Source organism: Polyodon spathula, chromosome 21 (genome assembly GCF_017654505.1).
Source record: "Polyodon spathula isolate WHYD16114869_AA chromosome 21, ASM1765450v1, whole genome shotgun sequence".
Classification (NCBI taxonomy): Eukaryota; Metazoa; Chordata; class Actinopteri; order Acipenseriformes; family Polyodontidae; genus Polyodon; species Polyodon spathula.
The window spans coordinates 22,334,711-22,350,746 of record NC_054554.1 but is presented as its reverse complement, the minus strand read 5'-3'; the positions used below and the strand labels follow the sequence as shown (position 1 = coordinate 22,350,746).

The 16,036-nt window shown below is 35.6% G+C and overlaps 1 protein-coding gene across 1 annotated transcript; it reads left to right on the top strand.

The window, feature by feature from the left end:
• Positions 1-943: 943 nt before the first annotated feature.
• Positions 944-15,916, top strand: LOC121296492 (splicing factor U2AF 65 kDa subunit-like). Its single transcript, XM_041222115.1, has 11 exons — positions 944-1,157; positions 4,463-4,643; positions 5,289-5,395; positions 5,648-5,799; positions 6,457-6,573; positions 6,943-7,081; positions 7,658-7,737; positions 12,466-12,588; positions 14,255-14,341; positions 14,454-14,696; positions 15,329-15,916. The coding sequence occupies exons 1-11, from the start codon at positions 1,109-1,111 to the stop codon at positions 15,458-15,460; spliced, it is 1,410 nt and encodes a 469-aa protein (XP_041078049.1). The 5' UTR covers positions 944-1,108; the 3' UTR covers positions 15,461-15,916.
• Positions 15,917-16,036: the final 120 nt, after the last annotated feature.

Here is a 16,036-nt window from a genome sequence, read left to right as displayed (position 1 = left end):
CCTGCATTTGCTTAGCCATTCTGGAGTCAGTAGAAAGCTGTAGCCTTTCTCACCCCAATTTATCATATAACCTAGATTTAGGTACTACAGTAAATGTCAATTTTAACTAAAAATGTAAGTTTGCCTTTCAAACACACCAGCACCTCAATTATGCCCCTGTGATGATGTCTCTGTCGTTGTAGGATAAATATCACAGTGACACACACACTTTCAGAAATGCCAGCTCATTTTGTAATTTTGACTGCTCACTAGTTCAGTTATGTAGCAGCTGATCCTCTAATGGTCACCAGTAGAAAAGGATAACAAATTCTTGAAGTAAACATTTAGTGGCAGAATAAATTTCACTTAAAACCTGAGCCACATTTGAACCTCTTCATATAGAGGTTAAAGGCACAAAATGTCAATGGATGAGCCTGTTGCACCACCAAGCACCTATAATAACATTTTAGATATACTTCTCATTTGAAGGTAATAGAAACTCCTTGGATGAAATTTACTTGTTTGACCTCAAACCTAATGAAATGTTATTAAGTGACATTTGTGGGCTGAAGAAGGTGGAAACCAAGCACTTGGACATTTTGGTTTACATTTGGCAGAGATTACATTGTTCTCTATGTCAACTTTTGTTATGAATATGGTTATCATAATCATAGCAATTTGGTCAATTCTTTTTTTTTAGAGAAAGATACTAGCTTCACAAATTCAGTATACAGCACGTTCAATAAAACATTTTAACTCCATAAATGCTTTTTTTAATGTAATGTTTATTTTTAATTTACACGTTTTATAATAGGTGTTCTTTTTCATTTCGCGCAATACACCACAGCAGACGCGTCATGACATTGACCAGAAGGAAGTGACATTAGGAGGCTGGTCAGAAATCGGCTTGTTTCTTTCTGAAATGGGTTGTGATTGGACTATGTAGTTGTCATTCGTTGCTGGGTCGTCACGTTTTTGCTTGGCAGACTCGGAAGAAACTGTTGTAAACGATACAATATTAGCAGCAATTTGAGTTAGATTTGAGTTTTATTTCATATATATATATATATATATATATATATATATATATATATATAATATATAAAACACCACATTAAAAAAAAAAAAAATGTCAGAATTTGATGAGTTTGAGAAGCAGCTAAGCGAAAATCGGCAGGGTAAGTTGAAAATATGAAAATGTATCAATATCTGGTATTAAATTAAGTAAGGCCTTATTTGTTTTGTCCAAACAGCATTTTAAAGACAACGAAGAAAGCAGACATTTAATAAAAACCGTGTAAAGAATACCATAAGGCCTGCGAAACGATACGAAACGTAGGCTACCTTAATTCCTTACCGCTCCCTAGCTTTGCCAGCATGGCTACTGAGTACTGTACAAACACAGTCAGTATGTCTACAAAATTGTAATTGTGGTTTTTATTTTGAAGTCTCATAGTTAATATGAACCATTATTTCGAACATTTCGACATAAACGATTTTATTAATTTTTGAATCCACGTATATATATTTATATATATATATATATATATATATATATATATATATATATATATATATTATATATATATACATACAAACACGCACACACGTGTGTGTTTGTGCGTGTGTGTGTTTTACACCAGTGTGGTACATGTACCAAAACTTGACCTGTGTAATGTTAGAAAGTGGTACGCTGCAATCAGGTGCAATCAACTGAGGTGTGCGGTGTTTTCCAATTGTCAAACAGAGGTACATTTACCATTAATTATACTTTTTTGGTTTTTTTTTTTTTTTTGTTTTTTGCAAGCCATTAATTATACATATATATTCAGTGCAAAGTTGGAGAAATAAAAAAATGTCCAAGACCCAATGTATTGCATATGATAAATATTCACATTTAATGGTGGAAAAGTATGGTAGGTTCAATTAAAAAAGAGAAAAAGGCAGTAAACAGCATAGTGTACCCGATTTGATTGGGCACTTCCGTGCTTTCTAAGCGGAAGTTGTTTAGGAATAATAATAATAATAATATCTTTATTTTTATGTAGCGCCTTTGATAGTGGATCACCATCACAAAGCACTTTTCAGAGGCAGGCTGTGAACTGTGCATTACATGCAGAGTCACTTACTATAGGACATTGATTTAACATCTCATCCACAGGCTGGAGCACAAGGGGAGGTTATGTGACTTGCTCAGGGTCACACAGTGAGTCAGTCAGTGGCAGAGGTGGGATTTTAACCGGTGACCTTCTGGTTACAGTCCCTGGACTTTAACTACTGGACCACACTGCCTCCATCTACCACTTTATATCCCAGCATACCTGAAAATAACACTACACCGGTATAAATAACGTATTCCACGGCTGAGTTTCTCGCAAATAACATTTTGTGGACAAGGTGGTAAACCACACACAGCATGTTTGCACCCTTTATTATTATTATTATTATTATTATTATTATTATTATTATTATTTATTATTTCTTAGCAGGCACCCTTAACCAGAGTGATTTACAGTTGTTACAAAATATCACTATCACAGTACATATACAGTACCATGAAAAAGTATTTGCCCCCCCCCCCCCCCCCCCCCCCCCCCCCCGTCTGATTTTCTGCATTTTTGCATAATGCCCCCGTGTGAAAAAGTAATCGCCCCCTTAGACTCAATAACTGGTTATGCCAACTTTAGCAGCAAAAACTGCAACCAAACACTTCCTGTAGTTATTGATCAGTCTCTCACAGCGCTGTGGGTGAATTTTGGCCCACTCCTTCATGCAGAACTGCTTCAACTCTGACATTTGTGGGTTTTTGAGCATAAATTGTTCGTTTAAGGTCCTGCCGCAACATTTCAATGGGGTTTAGGTCTGGACTTTGACTAGGCCATTCCAAAACTTTAAATTTCTTGTTTTTCAACCATTCTGATGTAGACTTGCTTGTGTGTTATGGATCATTGTCTTACTACATGACCCAGCTGCGTTTCAACTTCAGCTCACAGATGGATGGCCTGACATTCTCATGTAGAATTCTCTGATACAGAGCAGAATTCGTGGTTCTTTCAATGATGGCAAGTCATCCAGGTACTGATGCAGCAAAGCATCCCCAAATCATGACACTACCACCACCATGCTTGACCATTGGTATGATGTTCTTACTGTGGAATGCAGTGTTTGGTTTTCGCCAGACATAACGGGGCCCATGTTGGCCAAAAAGTTCCACTTTTGACTCGTCTGTCCATAGAACATTGTTCCAGAACTCTTGAGGATCATCCAGGTGCTTTTTGGCAATAACTTTTTCATACCTGAAGATTGCATGTTTGATTACCTTGCACACCAAACAAATAAAAGAAGCACCAAACCTTGGTGTCATTTTTTCTCTCAGGCTTCTTCTATATTCTACTACAACCCACAAAAAGAACTGACCAAATTTAATGTGAAAAATGTGCAATAATGCAGAAAATCATACAGGTGGCAAATACTTTTTCACGGCACTGTAAGAGCAGTTTTAAAATACAGTAAAATCAGTAGTAAATAAGAGCAAATTCAAATGAGAGAAAATAATAGACATTAAATAATTACGTTGGAGAGAGATTTTGGCTAAGAACAGTTAAACCTAAAAATATTTGGTTATAAATTCCATAAAGAGCAAGTAGTAAGGGCAATACATGTGTAACAGTGATTTCAAATAAGAGCAATTAAGACAACAAAAAAACCCTGCATGTTTAGTGTTTAAAATAAAGAAAAATAACTATTAGGAATGAAAACGTCACTTGCTGAACAGTATGCAGCATTTAAAACAGTACTAAAGCTAGTAATGGGTAGGAAACGGAGTCCGAGACACCTTTGCCCTGCTGCAAGACTTGTACCTGCATCTTAACTGCTATTCTAATACAAACCACTGAACAGCATCGAGTGCTTATTCCAAATGCCTGCAATTCCAACCTGCCCAAGTAATGCTGCAAAAAAGTCAGGAATCATTTGAGCAATGTTGTGACCACTGAGCTGTATATTTGTGACAGGGGAAATGGAATTTCTGCTATTTTTATAATGTCCCAAGAAGAGGATGTATAATATAATAGCAGTCCTTCGCTCTTGAGGATGTCGGAATGTAGGTTACCCTCTTTTATGTGGTTCTGGACTATGATCAGTTTGATGATGCATACAGTAGACAGTCCACTCTTTGTCAGTACTGTATTGAACCCTGAAGGCTATATTTTGGAAACAGCTTGCCTGAATATGACAATAATTTTGTATGAAGGGGGAAAAAAGGCATGCAGTTGTATTTCTTTCATTTTAATGACCCATGTTATATGTAACTTATATTTATGGTAGTTACTTAGCTGACCTATTATGTTCTGTTGTTATTTAACCAGTTAGTCTATGTTTAATTTATTTTTTAATTAGTCAGACTTGCTTTATTGACTTATCTAGAAGTGGTGGTTACTATAAACTGGTGCCCTGAATGTGTTTTTTTTTTTTTTTAAACTAGAAAGAGAAAATGAACATCACAAAAAAAGAAGTCGGAGCAAATCGCAAAGCCGCAGCGAGAAGCATCGCAGTTGGAGCAAGGACAGGGACAGTCGTAGCCGAGACAAAAAACGACATAGTCGGGATCGGAAGAGTAAGAGCAGAGACATACGGAGCAGGTCAAAGGAGCAGAAGAAACACAGGTATGCGTATACGTGCAAGCACAGTCCGTGTGGCGATACAATTAATTTGCTGTTTTTTGTAGGTAAGAACCTCAAAGCACTGCTGTTTGAAACAAGCTTGATCAGACACTATTCTGGTCTGAAACAGGTCTGATCTGTATTGTTAATTGTTTATTTAGCAGGCGCCTTTACAGAGTCACTTACAACAACGTCTCGCGCGAAAGACGGGGCACAGGGAGGTTGTGATTGAGTCAGTGAGTGAGCCGGGATTTGAACCGGGGACATGTTGGTTACAAGCCCTTTTCTTTAACCACAAGAGCACACAGTCTCATCCCGAACTATATAGTAGACCTCCAATGCAGCTTGTTATTGTTAACGTGTAATTTGATGTCAAATCAGGCAATGGAATTGGTGCTCAAATATCTCACATATGGGGGTGGGTTCTGGTCTCTTTAATCTGCAATCTGTAAATATTGGAGGACAATAACCCAGGTGCTAAAGATCCAACCTTTTTGTATGGTAATTTATTTACTGATCCTTTGTTGACAATACTGAATACAATCAAAATACAAGTTTTAAACCGGTATTGAGAGCCATATGTAAAAATGTTGCATTGTATTTTAGTTTTCATGTAGTAATTCACATTTTCTGTTTGAATTGCAATAGTTACTCTCCTCCACGAAGGTCCCGAAAGAAAAGATTGTGTAAATACTGGGATGTTCCACCTCCAGGTTTTGAACACATCACACCAGTGCAGTACAAGGCTATGCAAGGTATGGATACATTATTTCTGTATTTTCCGCATGAACAGTGAAGTGCCTGTGGCTTATAAAGGAGAACCTCTTTCTTTAGCATAATGAACATATCAGAATCTCGATATATATAAAAAAAATTGTCTGTTTACCTTCCGTACCTATGTCACACTTTTAATGATACTGCTGTGGCTGGGGATATATTGTACTTGTTTATTTGTATTTTAAATTGTTTCATAGTGATTGTTGGGAGTGTCCCTTGTTTTCTTACAGCTGCAGGGCAGATCCCCAGTGCAGCTCTGCTGGTAAACTCCACAGTTAGCGGAGTAGCTGTCACCCCCACACAGGTGCCGACAGTTGGCAGTCAGATGACTCGACAGGCCAGACGACTCTATGTGGGAAATATTCCTTTTGGTGTTACAGAGGTATGTGTAAATCGATTCATTTCTGTGGCTAAGGTACTTCTAAGGAGGGACTGAATATTGTTATGTTTCAGGGTTCATATATATTTAACTTATGTTGAACTTATATATCTTGTATGCCTTTCAATTCCAATCTTCAACAACCTGGTTCCTTTGTCTGGATCCAGCTGCCCTAAACTGACACTGACTTTTACTCGACTTACACTTATTATATGCCTGGGAGTAGACAGACTCATATGCATACTAAAACTGTATAGCAGTGTGACCAACATAAGGTAATTCTTTCCGCAGGTAACTGGACACAGTACTACAGTATGTTGTTGCACAGTAGTAAATTGTGGCTGAATGTCACTGACATTTAAATAATTAAAAAAACAAAACAAAAAAAAATAAAAACTTGATGGCTTTTACAAAAATACAACAAAGAGACTCTCATGCATAAATATAGCTACTTTCTCTAAAAATTCAATCCGCTGTAGTCATTACGAGATCTGCATGTGATTTGGGTATATCGCAGCACCCCACTATGCTACACTTTATTTTTTTAATCCCTAATGTAATATGCAGTGCTGGTACATTACACATTATATATTTTACAGGAATTGTACTTATCTTGCAAATACAGTTTTAATGTGTTCTTATTCTTGTATTTCTACCTAGGAGTTAATGGCTGATTTCTTTAATGCTCAAATGCGTCTCGCTGGGCTATCGCAGGCCCCTGGCAACCCGGTTCTTGCAGTCCAGATTAACCAGGATAAAAACTTTGCCTTCCTTGAAGTAAGTGTCTTTCAAAAAAAATAATAATTTGCCACCTCTTTACTCTTCAAATGATATAATGAGCAAGATGACTGCAAAGACACGTTGAATGGCAGACACCATTGCAGAAATACATTTTATGGTAAAATGAAGAACAGATATCACACCTGCCCCTGCACTTGTGGGACATCTTAATTTTTTACATCTTGTGCCTATTTTTGAAGAGATAGATGTGGTGAAAATAAAACAATAAAACAATAACTAAAGGGTGTTTTAATAAAACAATAACTAAAGGGTGTATCTAGAGCACAGAGATACTACATTCTAAAACATCTGTACAGTGGAGTTGCTTGAATATTATGTCATTCATTCACAAATTGTGCTTTTCAGTTCCGTTCAGTTGATGAGACTACACAGGCCATGGCGTTTGATGGGATAATATTCCAGCTTCAGTCTTTAAAGATCCGGAGACCTCATGACTACCAGCCTTTACCAGGGATTGCAGAACAACCCCCTCTTCATGTCCCAGGTACTTTCTTTTTTTCTTTATTCATTCATGATTCATTTGGATTTGTGTGTAACACATAGTCCATATTTGAATGACTCACCGCTGTTTTGATCCATTCAGTAATAATTAGGCTACATGATTATTTTACATAGTAACATTTTAGTAATTTATTCTGGTAATTTAGTTGTTTTTGTAAACAAATCCATTTCACCACTATTTCAGTCTGAAAAATGAATTTCACTACCTTTTTTTATCCCTAGTGCAGGGAGACTAGTATTAGGATTTCTAAAGTTAGATGAACATTGAACTTAGACAAGCTTTGAAAAATGTTTAAAAAAACCAAAAAACAAAACACACGCCCTATTTCAATTTGTGATGCTAAAAAAATCTACTTGTGTATAAGTGGAGTGTTTGTGTGTCAAGTTCTCTCTTATCATAGTATGTTGATAGTGTAGTGTAATATCATTTTTAATTGGCACTGCTGGAAGAACTTCACAAGAAGCTGCTTCAAAAGTGTTTAATAAAAATAATAAGGTGATATATGAAATCAGTTTAGGTTGCAATAAATACATTTATCATCTATATGTGCATTTGTAGGTGTTGTCTCCACAGTTGTTCCAGATTCTCCAAACAAGCTTTTCATCGGTGGTTTACCCAATTACCTCAATGACGATCAGGTACCTATGAGGGTAATGCAATAAGGGAAAGCTGACGTTACCTTTTTGCTCTTTGTTCCTTTTTTCTCAGCTGAGCTAGGTCAGTGTAAGACAATTGAATCATTCATAAACGGTCAGCCTTCTCTTGTTGAGTTTATTTCTTTCTTTTTAAATGTAAATGTTGCAAGTCTCAATGTGATATTGCATGCCCATTGACAATTTGTTCATTAGAAACCACAATCAGTCTAGACTTGTCATTATCATTTTGCAATATATTCAAAAAGTCTTCAGACTGAGGGGGCATTCAACAGAACTGCACTGTTAGACAGTTGCACGATTCAAGTGGATGGGCACTACTGTTTCTAAACCTTGGTTCCAATATGTCTTCAGTCTGTTAAAGTGCCCTGTCCTCTTAAGTTCTTCACAGGTTTTTTTTTTTTTTTTTTAACATGATTTGGCTCTGAGCATATACAAGTCTGCTTTAAAGTGTACCCTCTCCAAAGCAGTTAGATTTGGTTCCCAGCTTTGATGATAGAAAAGGGAAGTTTTGTTTTTGTTTTTTCTGTGGGAGGGCTTTATATAAAAGTAAATTGGAGGAAAGTATCCTGTGGCTAACAGGAAATAGGGGTGGGGAAATATAGTGCATTCCACGTTATTATACTTTACTAGTCGACAAGTGATGTGTTCTTTCATTAATGCTATAGTTAGTATACTGCCTGCAGTTTCTTCACTTAACTAAACTGAGATTTGTCAGCTTTCACTGACCTGATTAGCACAAATATTGAACTGTTGTACCTTGTTAAATTGAAGATTTACTAATTAAGATCTGTGAAACTAGCTCAAACCTTTTGACCTCTTGTTTAATATAGTAGGCTTGCATCCTATGCATTAAGACCCTAAAAGACAGCTTCAAAATAGTGTAATTTAATGAAAACAATACAAATATATATCCGTATGGTCTTGTATACATATGTCAAAGTGCCTTCTTTAATTATTATATTTAAAAGTTATTTCATACCTTAAAGTTGTACATAAGCATTACACCATGTTTACTTTCAGCACTGTTCATTGTGTAGAATGTTGATCACTATTAACCTCCATGCATTAATAATGTGTTTTTTTTGGTTTTTTTTGAGATGTATTTCATTTAAAGGTAAACAGGTAAAATACAGGCATCCACATTGCTGCTTTCACCACACTGTAGTGCATTTTCTTACACCAATAACATGAAACCTCTTTTAAGCATATTATAAACATGTGACTATTACCAACTGTTAATGTCATGGATCATCTGGGACACTGCACCTATAGTGTAAGTTACTTTTTAATGAAGCCACAAGAAATAGAAAATCATTAACCTATGCTGTATTGAGGTTTACATCGTCAGCGGCAACAATTCTACTGTAAGGAGACCCGGTGTTAAAGTACTTTGTTATGTAAATGCATTATAAGGCTGGTTAAATAAGAATAAGGTAAGGACATTTTATTTGAAAAGCATAATTTGTAATTCTCTGTGATTTAAAGGCAGTCTTTGGATTGAATTTTAAGCCACATAGAATTAAGCTCCACAGAACAAAGTAGGCATAGTGTAATGCTGTGAAATATGAATTTTTACAAAGAGTATTGTGTTGGGTGTTAAAAAAAAAAAAAAGTACAACCATGAATGATAAAACTAAAATACAGTGAATCTAGAGCAGGATGGTTATCCAGTGTTTTTTTTTTACCCTGGTATGTGTTTGCAGTCAATACTGGTTGATAATCACAGCTCTTTCATTTTTGTTCCCTCACTTTGTCCCCAGCTAGGGGCCTGTAAGATCGTTAAGTCTTCGCACATAATTTGTTCAGTAGTACTGATCTACTGCTGCCATGCCAACATGTAAGACAAGGCAAGTAAGAGCTTCTGTCCCTTACACGGGTACCCTCACAGCCAGCGGCACTCCTCTGCTCGTCATACTCCATAGGAGTATTTCCTGGCCTTGAGGGTAAACTAAAGGAATGCCAGTATTGGTAACCCCCCACACCCCCAAAAAAACAAACAAACAAAAAAAACAACCAGCTGGTAATGTTGTATTCTTGGGTTTTAAGGAAAAAAGGTAAGAAGTGAAACCCATGTGTTAAATAACATATACAGTCAGCACTCAAATGTACGACACTCAGATACACATCGGTCACAATAAAATCAGTTCCTATATATATATATATATATATATATATATATATATATATATATGTGTGTGTGTGTGTGTGTGTGTAATAAACTAATTTACTTACCCATCTCTCGCAATTTCCGACTCAGTCACCAGTTTTCTGATACAAAGCCCATCTTTTCAGTGTTTCAATTTCTTTGATTATCCATCACAGCCCGCGTTTTTTTTTGTTCTTGCACACGCAAATCAGTCTGTCTTTGTTCCGTTACACAGTGCTTCCTCCAGTTTAACCTGATGAAAAAGCAGCAATAGCAAACGAATGAGACCAGCTACTGTAATATGAAACAATTAATCATTAAACATTTTTAGATACTGTGATGTTTCTGTGATTTTTAGTTGCTTTTGTGCATTTTCATTTGCAAGTGAACTGTGACATTAGGGCCTTATCGAGCACTATATTCTGCAATTTTGAATACTGACTTTGAATACTGTTTTAATTCTGGAAAATAATTTTTTTTAAAAAAAATTTTATCTTGCTAAATTGCACTGCCTTCTACCTTTTACACAGTTCTGTGCATGGGTAACATTTTGATTACATTTTGCTGTTGGGTTGTTAATGGGGAATTTTACATACTGCTACAGTACGTACCGGATTTAAATGTATGTACTGTATTACAGTCCACGTGTCCACAGTCGGCTCTTTTGGCAAGTGATATTTTCAGAAACAAAATTCTGAAATAAAATACCTTATGTTGAAAATAGTGCTGACCAACAAAAGCAGTTGTAGTTTTGACATTGTATCTTTTTTGTGTTTCCTGAAGTCAAAATTGTATAGGGTCGGATATGCGAGTGCTGACTGTATTAAGGTTGGACAAAATTAAAACATTGATTTAACCTAATACTGTAGCTGTCAAAAGAAAGAACTATTGAAAAATATGATAACTGTGGTGTATACAGTATTTTTTATTTTTTATTTATTTGCTTCAAATTTAATTATGGCTTTGCCATCCTTGTGGCTTACCACACTGATAAACCAATATCCCAGCAAATGACATTGTTGTCAGAAAAAAAGACATAAACAAGACATTCTTGGGTGCTGTACACTGTAATGTACTGCTGTATATATCAGAAAATTTCAGTGCTGTATGACATTAAAACGGCAACTTATTTGAGTTTAATTTAAAAGGTTACAGAACACCCTGTAGTGTTTACATAAAGCACATGGCTTTGCCTTTTGCTGTTTCCTGTGTCATACACATCGCTGCAATATGTTCGTAATACTGATTGTTTTGATACTTCCACATCATGGGTCAGCTGGGGAATAAAACCAAAAACATTTCTCAGTATATTCTGATATTCATAAGACAAATCCTGTTTCTCTAGTCAAACATTCAAGCTAATGTATGACCTATGATGTGTTATTAAGACAATTATGCATAGCATACATATTGACTGCCATTATATTCTGGGAAGATAACAGAAGTGATTATGTGGATTTGACTATTATCAGTTTTGTTATTTTGTTTAAAATAATTTTGAGTAGAGCTGAGCCGCAATTAAAACGAAATACCAACATGAGTTATCCATGTTTAGGAAGGATTCAAATAGAGGTTATGACAGTTTTTAAAATATTTTGAAGTCAAGCAGATAAGAACAGTGACTAATATTTTAAACTAATTATTTGGTTCTAAACCAAAATTAACATGCCAAATTTGTAGTCTCCAGTATGTTCAGCATACCTGATGAAACTAAATTGCAGTTCAAGCCGCGTATTGTGTAATACACTTAAAAGCTACATTCCATTGTTGTACAAAGATTTCAAACTCAGGGAGCACACTGGTGAATTTTATGTTTGTTCATATTTTATATTTTTCAGTGAATAATGCTGTTTAATGTCAGCATACTTTCTTTAAAAGTGATAAATGTCTATTTATATGTACTCAATCTTTTGACATACAGCACATAAGCTCCACCAAAAACATAAGCATCTTTAGGGGAATGTCATTTTATCCACATGATTACATTAGCAGGAAATGTATGTATGTGTGTGTGTGTGTGTGTGTGTGTGTGTGTGTGTGTGTGTGTGTGTGTGTGTGTATGTATATATATATTAAACAATGCCACTCTATTATAGTCCTGCTTAGACTGGAGTGTTTTCTCTGATTTGTTGCCCCCTTGTTAAACATTGGGAAATACAATAAAAAATGTTATAAAATGTACAATATATCAGGTTTAGGAGTTTAAGGACAACAAGTATTTAGGTCTTTCACTGTTTCTGTTATTAAAAATAAACCCTACTGTGTTTCAACATACACAATTATGCAGTATGTTTTTTTTTTTGTTTTTTTTTAACTGGATTTGTACAATGTGTTATTGGGTAACTACACTGTGAACAGTAATTATACATAAAAATAATTGGCACTGCCAGCGTATTTTGTAGTTACACTTGTGGTTTCTTAAATTACCCTGTAAATGCACACATGTAAATGCAGTTTAGTTGGAAATAAGTGATTTTTTTTAGGTTTTTTAGTTCTCAATAAAAACCACTTATTTGCCTTGTAATTTGTAATACATCTTTTGTGTTCCTGTTTTTGCTGTACAGGTAAAGGAGCTTTTGACGTCATTTGGTCCTCTTAAAGCGTTCAACTTGGTGAAGGACAGTGCAACATCATTGTCTAAAGGTTATGCCTTTTGTGAATATGTTGATGTCAGTGTTACTGACCAGGTATGAATAGCAACATTTAAATTATTTGCTTCTGTACATTTTCACAAGTAATTAAAGACATATTCCATTGATTTAAAGGTACAGGAGTTTCACACTTTCATTTTTAAGAAAGGGACATGTACATTTCTTTGTTGTCCTTTGATCAACTTGTTGATTGTGTGATTCAGCCAAACACTGTGGATTTGTCAGTGAAACAAACCTCAGTAAACCAGTACACATATGCTTAATACCCTCTAATGTGAAGTTTTTCATTTCAGTCCATTTTTTCAAATGAATGAAAGATGTTTTAACAGTAAATAACAGTTCTCCAAAAGGTGAATTGCCTTCACAGATGCAACAGTGTTAGCTGTCATACCTTAACACAATGCACCATTCTTACGGTCAGTCCCTAAAGTCACTAATACCTCGCCTCCATAGTCAAACTAATTCAAGTACACACCCTAATTGCCCCCCCCAATTCTGCGTTTCCATGTTTTTGTAAAACTCGAGTTGGCCTCCAATTTTGGGTGTGTACCCAGTTCTTTGGTACCATTTCACTGTGCAGGCTGGCTCGAATTAATTTGGGCCGAGCAGAAAATACATCACTAATCGTGGAATCCCGGGTCTTAGCAACAATCTCTATGAAAGCCAGTGTCAGTTGCAAATTACGGTTAGAAAAAACAAAACCATAGCATACCTGTAATTTAACTCCGTAAAAAAAAAAAAAAAAAAAAAAAAAAAAAAAAATGATTTAACATGACAGCGCATTATGCAACATGGAATCATGATGCAGCGTTATCACTGATTACTGTTTGGGGAGATCGGGTCATTCAAAGTCAGCTTTAAGGATCTTTTCGAAATCAAAGTGTTTCAAAATATAAGTCAAGTTCTACTTTCTATGGTGTGAATAGGAATGCGTTCCAATGTAGGGAAGAAATCAAGGACCACAATAACAAAAGCGGAAACGATCTCAAAACATTCTGCTATTATGATAGATTAGATGCAATTTTAGGACACCATTCAATATCACAAGACAGTCTGCAGTGAATTTTCTGGAAAAGTATCCATTGCCGTGTTTGGTGATAACAATGTTACAATGTCAGTAACAATGATACTGTAATCTGGTTGCTATCTGGCCACCTGTCACGGTAACATGAGTGAGACTTGTCCAGCTCACATAATAACTCGAGAAACTTGAGTTTTAGTAAAGTCAGGCTAACCCTGGAGCACTTGAGTGCACTCGAGTTGTCTTGACTATGGAAACGAGGTATAAGATTGCTTAATAGGTTCATCTATCTCATTACTGGTCTCGAGCTTTGTGGTGTTAATCTTTTGGTATTTTCCTTATTTGCTTGCACAAAGCTATAGATCAAAATGATTCCACTGTTGCCTGGTACCAATTCACTTCCTGTGCTGCGGGTCAAATAGTCTGATTGTTCATAGATCATTAGATTGATATCGACCTACACAGGAAGCAATTAGGAATCCGCAACAACTTCGAATGTATTGCACTGTCAAAAACAAGCAAAGAGCCAAAAGATTTCCAAAAAAGGAAGAACACTTATAATGTTGCAGAAATTGATTTTTAAGCCTTGGTTATCACTTTATTCAATTTAATCTTTATCAGTATTTCATGTTTGTGCTACTGTCCTGTTTTAACAAGATAAGTGATGTGTTGTATTTTCAGGCAGCTGCAGGACTGAATGGCATGCAGCTCGGAGACAAAAAGCTAATAGTACAGCGAGCAAGTGTGGGGGCTAAGAATGCTAATCCGGTACATAAATATTTATAGAATTAATTTCACTTCAATTTTTGTTAACATTAATTTATAAAACCATAACTTTATACAAACTAATGATCCAGTAACTTTGTGTTCTTTGCTTCAGAGTACAATCGTTCAGACCCTAGTAACTTTGCAAGTACCAGGCCTACAGACTTTCCAAAACACAGGAATGCCAACAGAAGTGCTCTGCCTGTTAAATATGGTAATGCCTGAGGAGCTGGTGGAGGATGATGAGTATGAAGAGATTTTAGAAGATATTCGTGAAGAGTGCTGCAAATATGGACGAGTCCGGTCTATCGAAATCCCACGGCCAGTCGATGGTCTTGAAGTGCCAGGCTGTGGCAAGGTAAGGATAGCCTCTCTTTGAACCAGTTAGTTGCTTATTATGTTGTCTTTTTATTGTAATATGAGCAGTATTTTGAAAAACTATTTAAAAAAAAAAAAAATGAAATGCCATTGTGTAGTGCTGTAAGTCTGTAATTCTTTCTAAGTCATTTTCTGTGAGTTTTAGACTTGTTTCAAGTATTCTGTTGATGCAGTTTCAACAATAAAGTTTGTATCTCAATAATGTAATTTTTTAGATAGTTAGAGGACATCGTGTAAAGTATGGGTCCATTTTGAATCATTTTTGCAACTGAAACATTCCATACTGATTTGCTGCGTTACATACAGAATACAGTGTAGTGTGCTGCAAGTGACAAGCCTATATCCTCCCCAGGAGAGGTCAGAATGGGGTTACTGGCCACTCTAAACTTGAGTGGGTGAAAATCTGCTGGTTTTATATATATATATATGTTTGTGTGTGTGTGTATTGTTAAATAAGACTAACAAAACAGAATAGATCATTTTAATGTGACACCATCATTTCCCTCTGATGCAAACCGACACACAGAAATATTAAATGACTGTGTCACATCAATGTCAGGGTCTGCTATGTATTTTATATCAATTCTGATTTTATGTTTTTGTGTTTTGTAGATCTTTGTGGAGTTTGTTTCACCTTCAGAATGCCAGAAAGCCATGCAAGCGCTCACTGGCCGAAAATTTGCTAATAGAGTGGTTGTTACAAAATACTATGATCCAGATATGTATCACAGACGTGAATTCTAAGTGCTGTGCTAGTGTGCATTAGATCTCCATCCTTTACTAAAGCACACAGTTTAATATGTTTAGAACCATCTCCCTACAGTGTACTTTCATGATAGTATTATTATTATTAACAATAATAATAATAATAATAATAAAAAATAATAATAATTGCATCCAGTTACGTTCACATTATTCCTTTTAAACAAGGCATCAACTTGCATAGCCCATGTGATTTTCTTTTTACATCTACTGTACGTGTATCTGTACACCTTCCAAAATTTGACCACAAGCAGCCAGGAATTAAAGCTTCTAAAACTGTGGCTACACTCAAAATGGAAGGACTATTTAAACTATATAGCATGACAAGGTGTGTGGATATCACCCTTCGGTGACTTCAACCCTGTCATGACCTATTTTATTTTTTTTATTTTTTTATTTGTGCATTACTATAATTGTATTACATTTAGCCAGGAGGCAAAAAAAAACAAAAAAAAAACAATCCTATGTCTTAGGAAATAAGGTTAAAAAAATGCAATAAGAGTGGATGTTATTAATATTATTAATTTTTTTGTTTTTTTTAAATAGTTCTTCTGCACC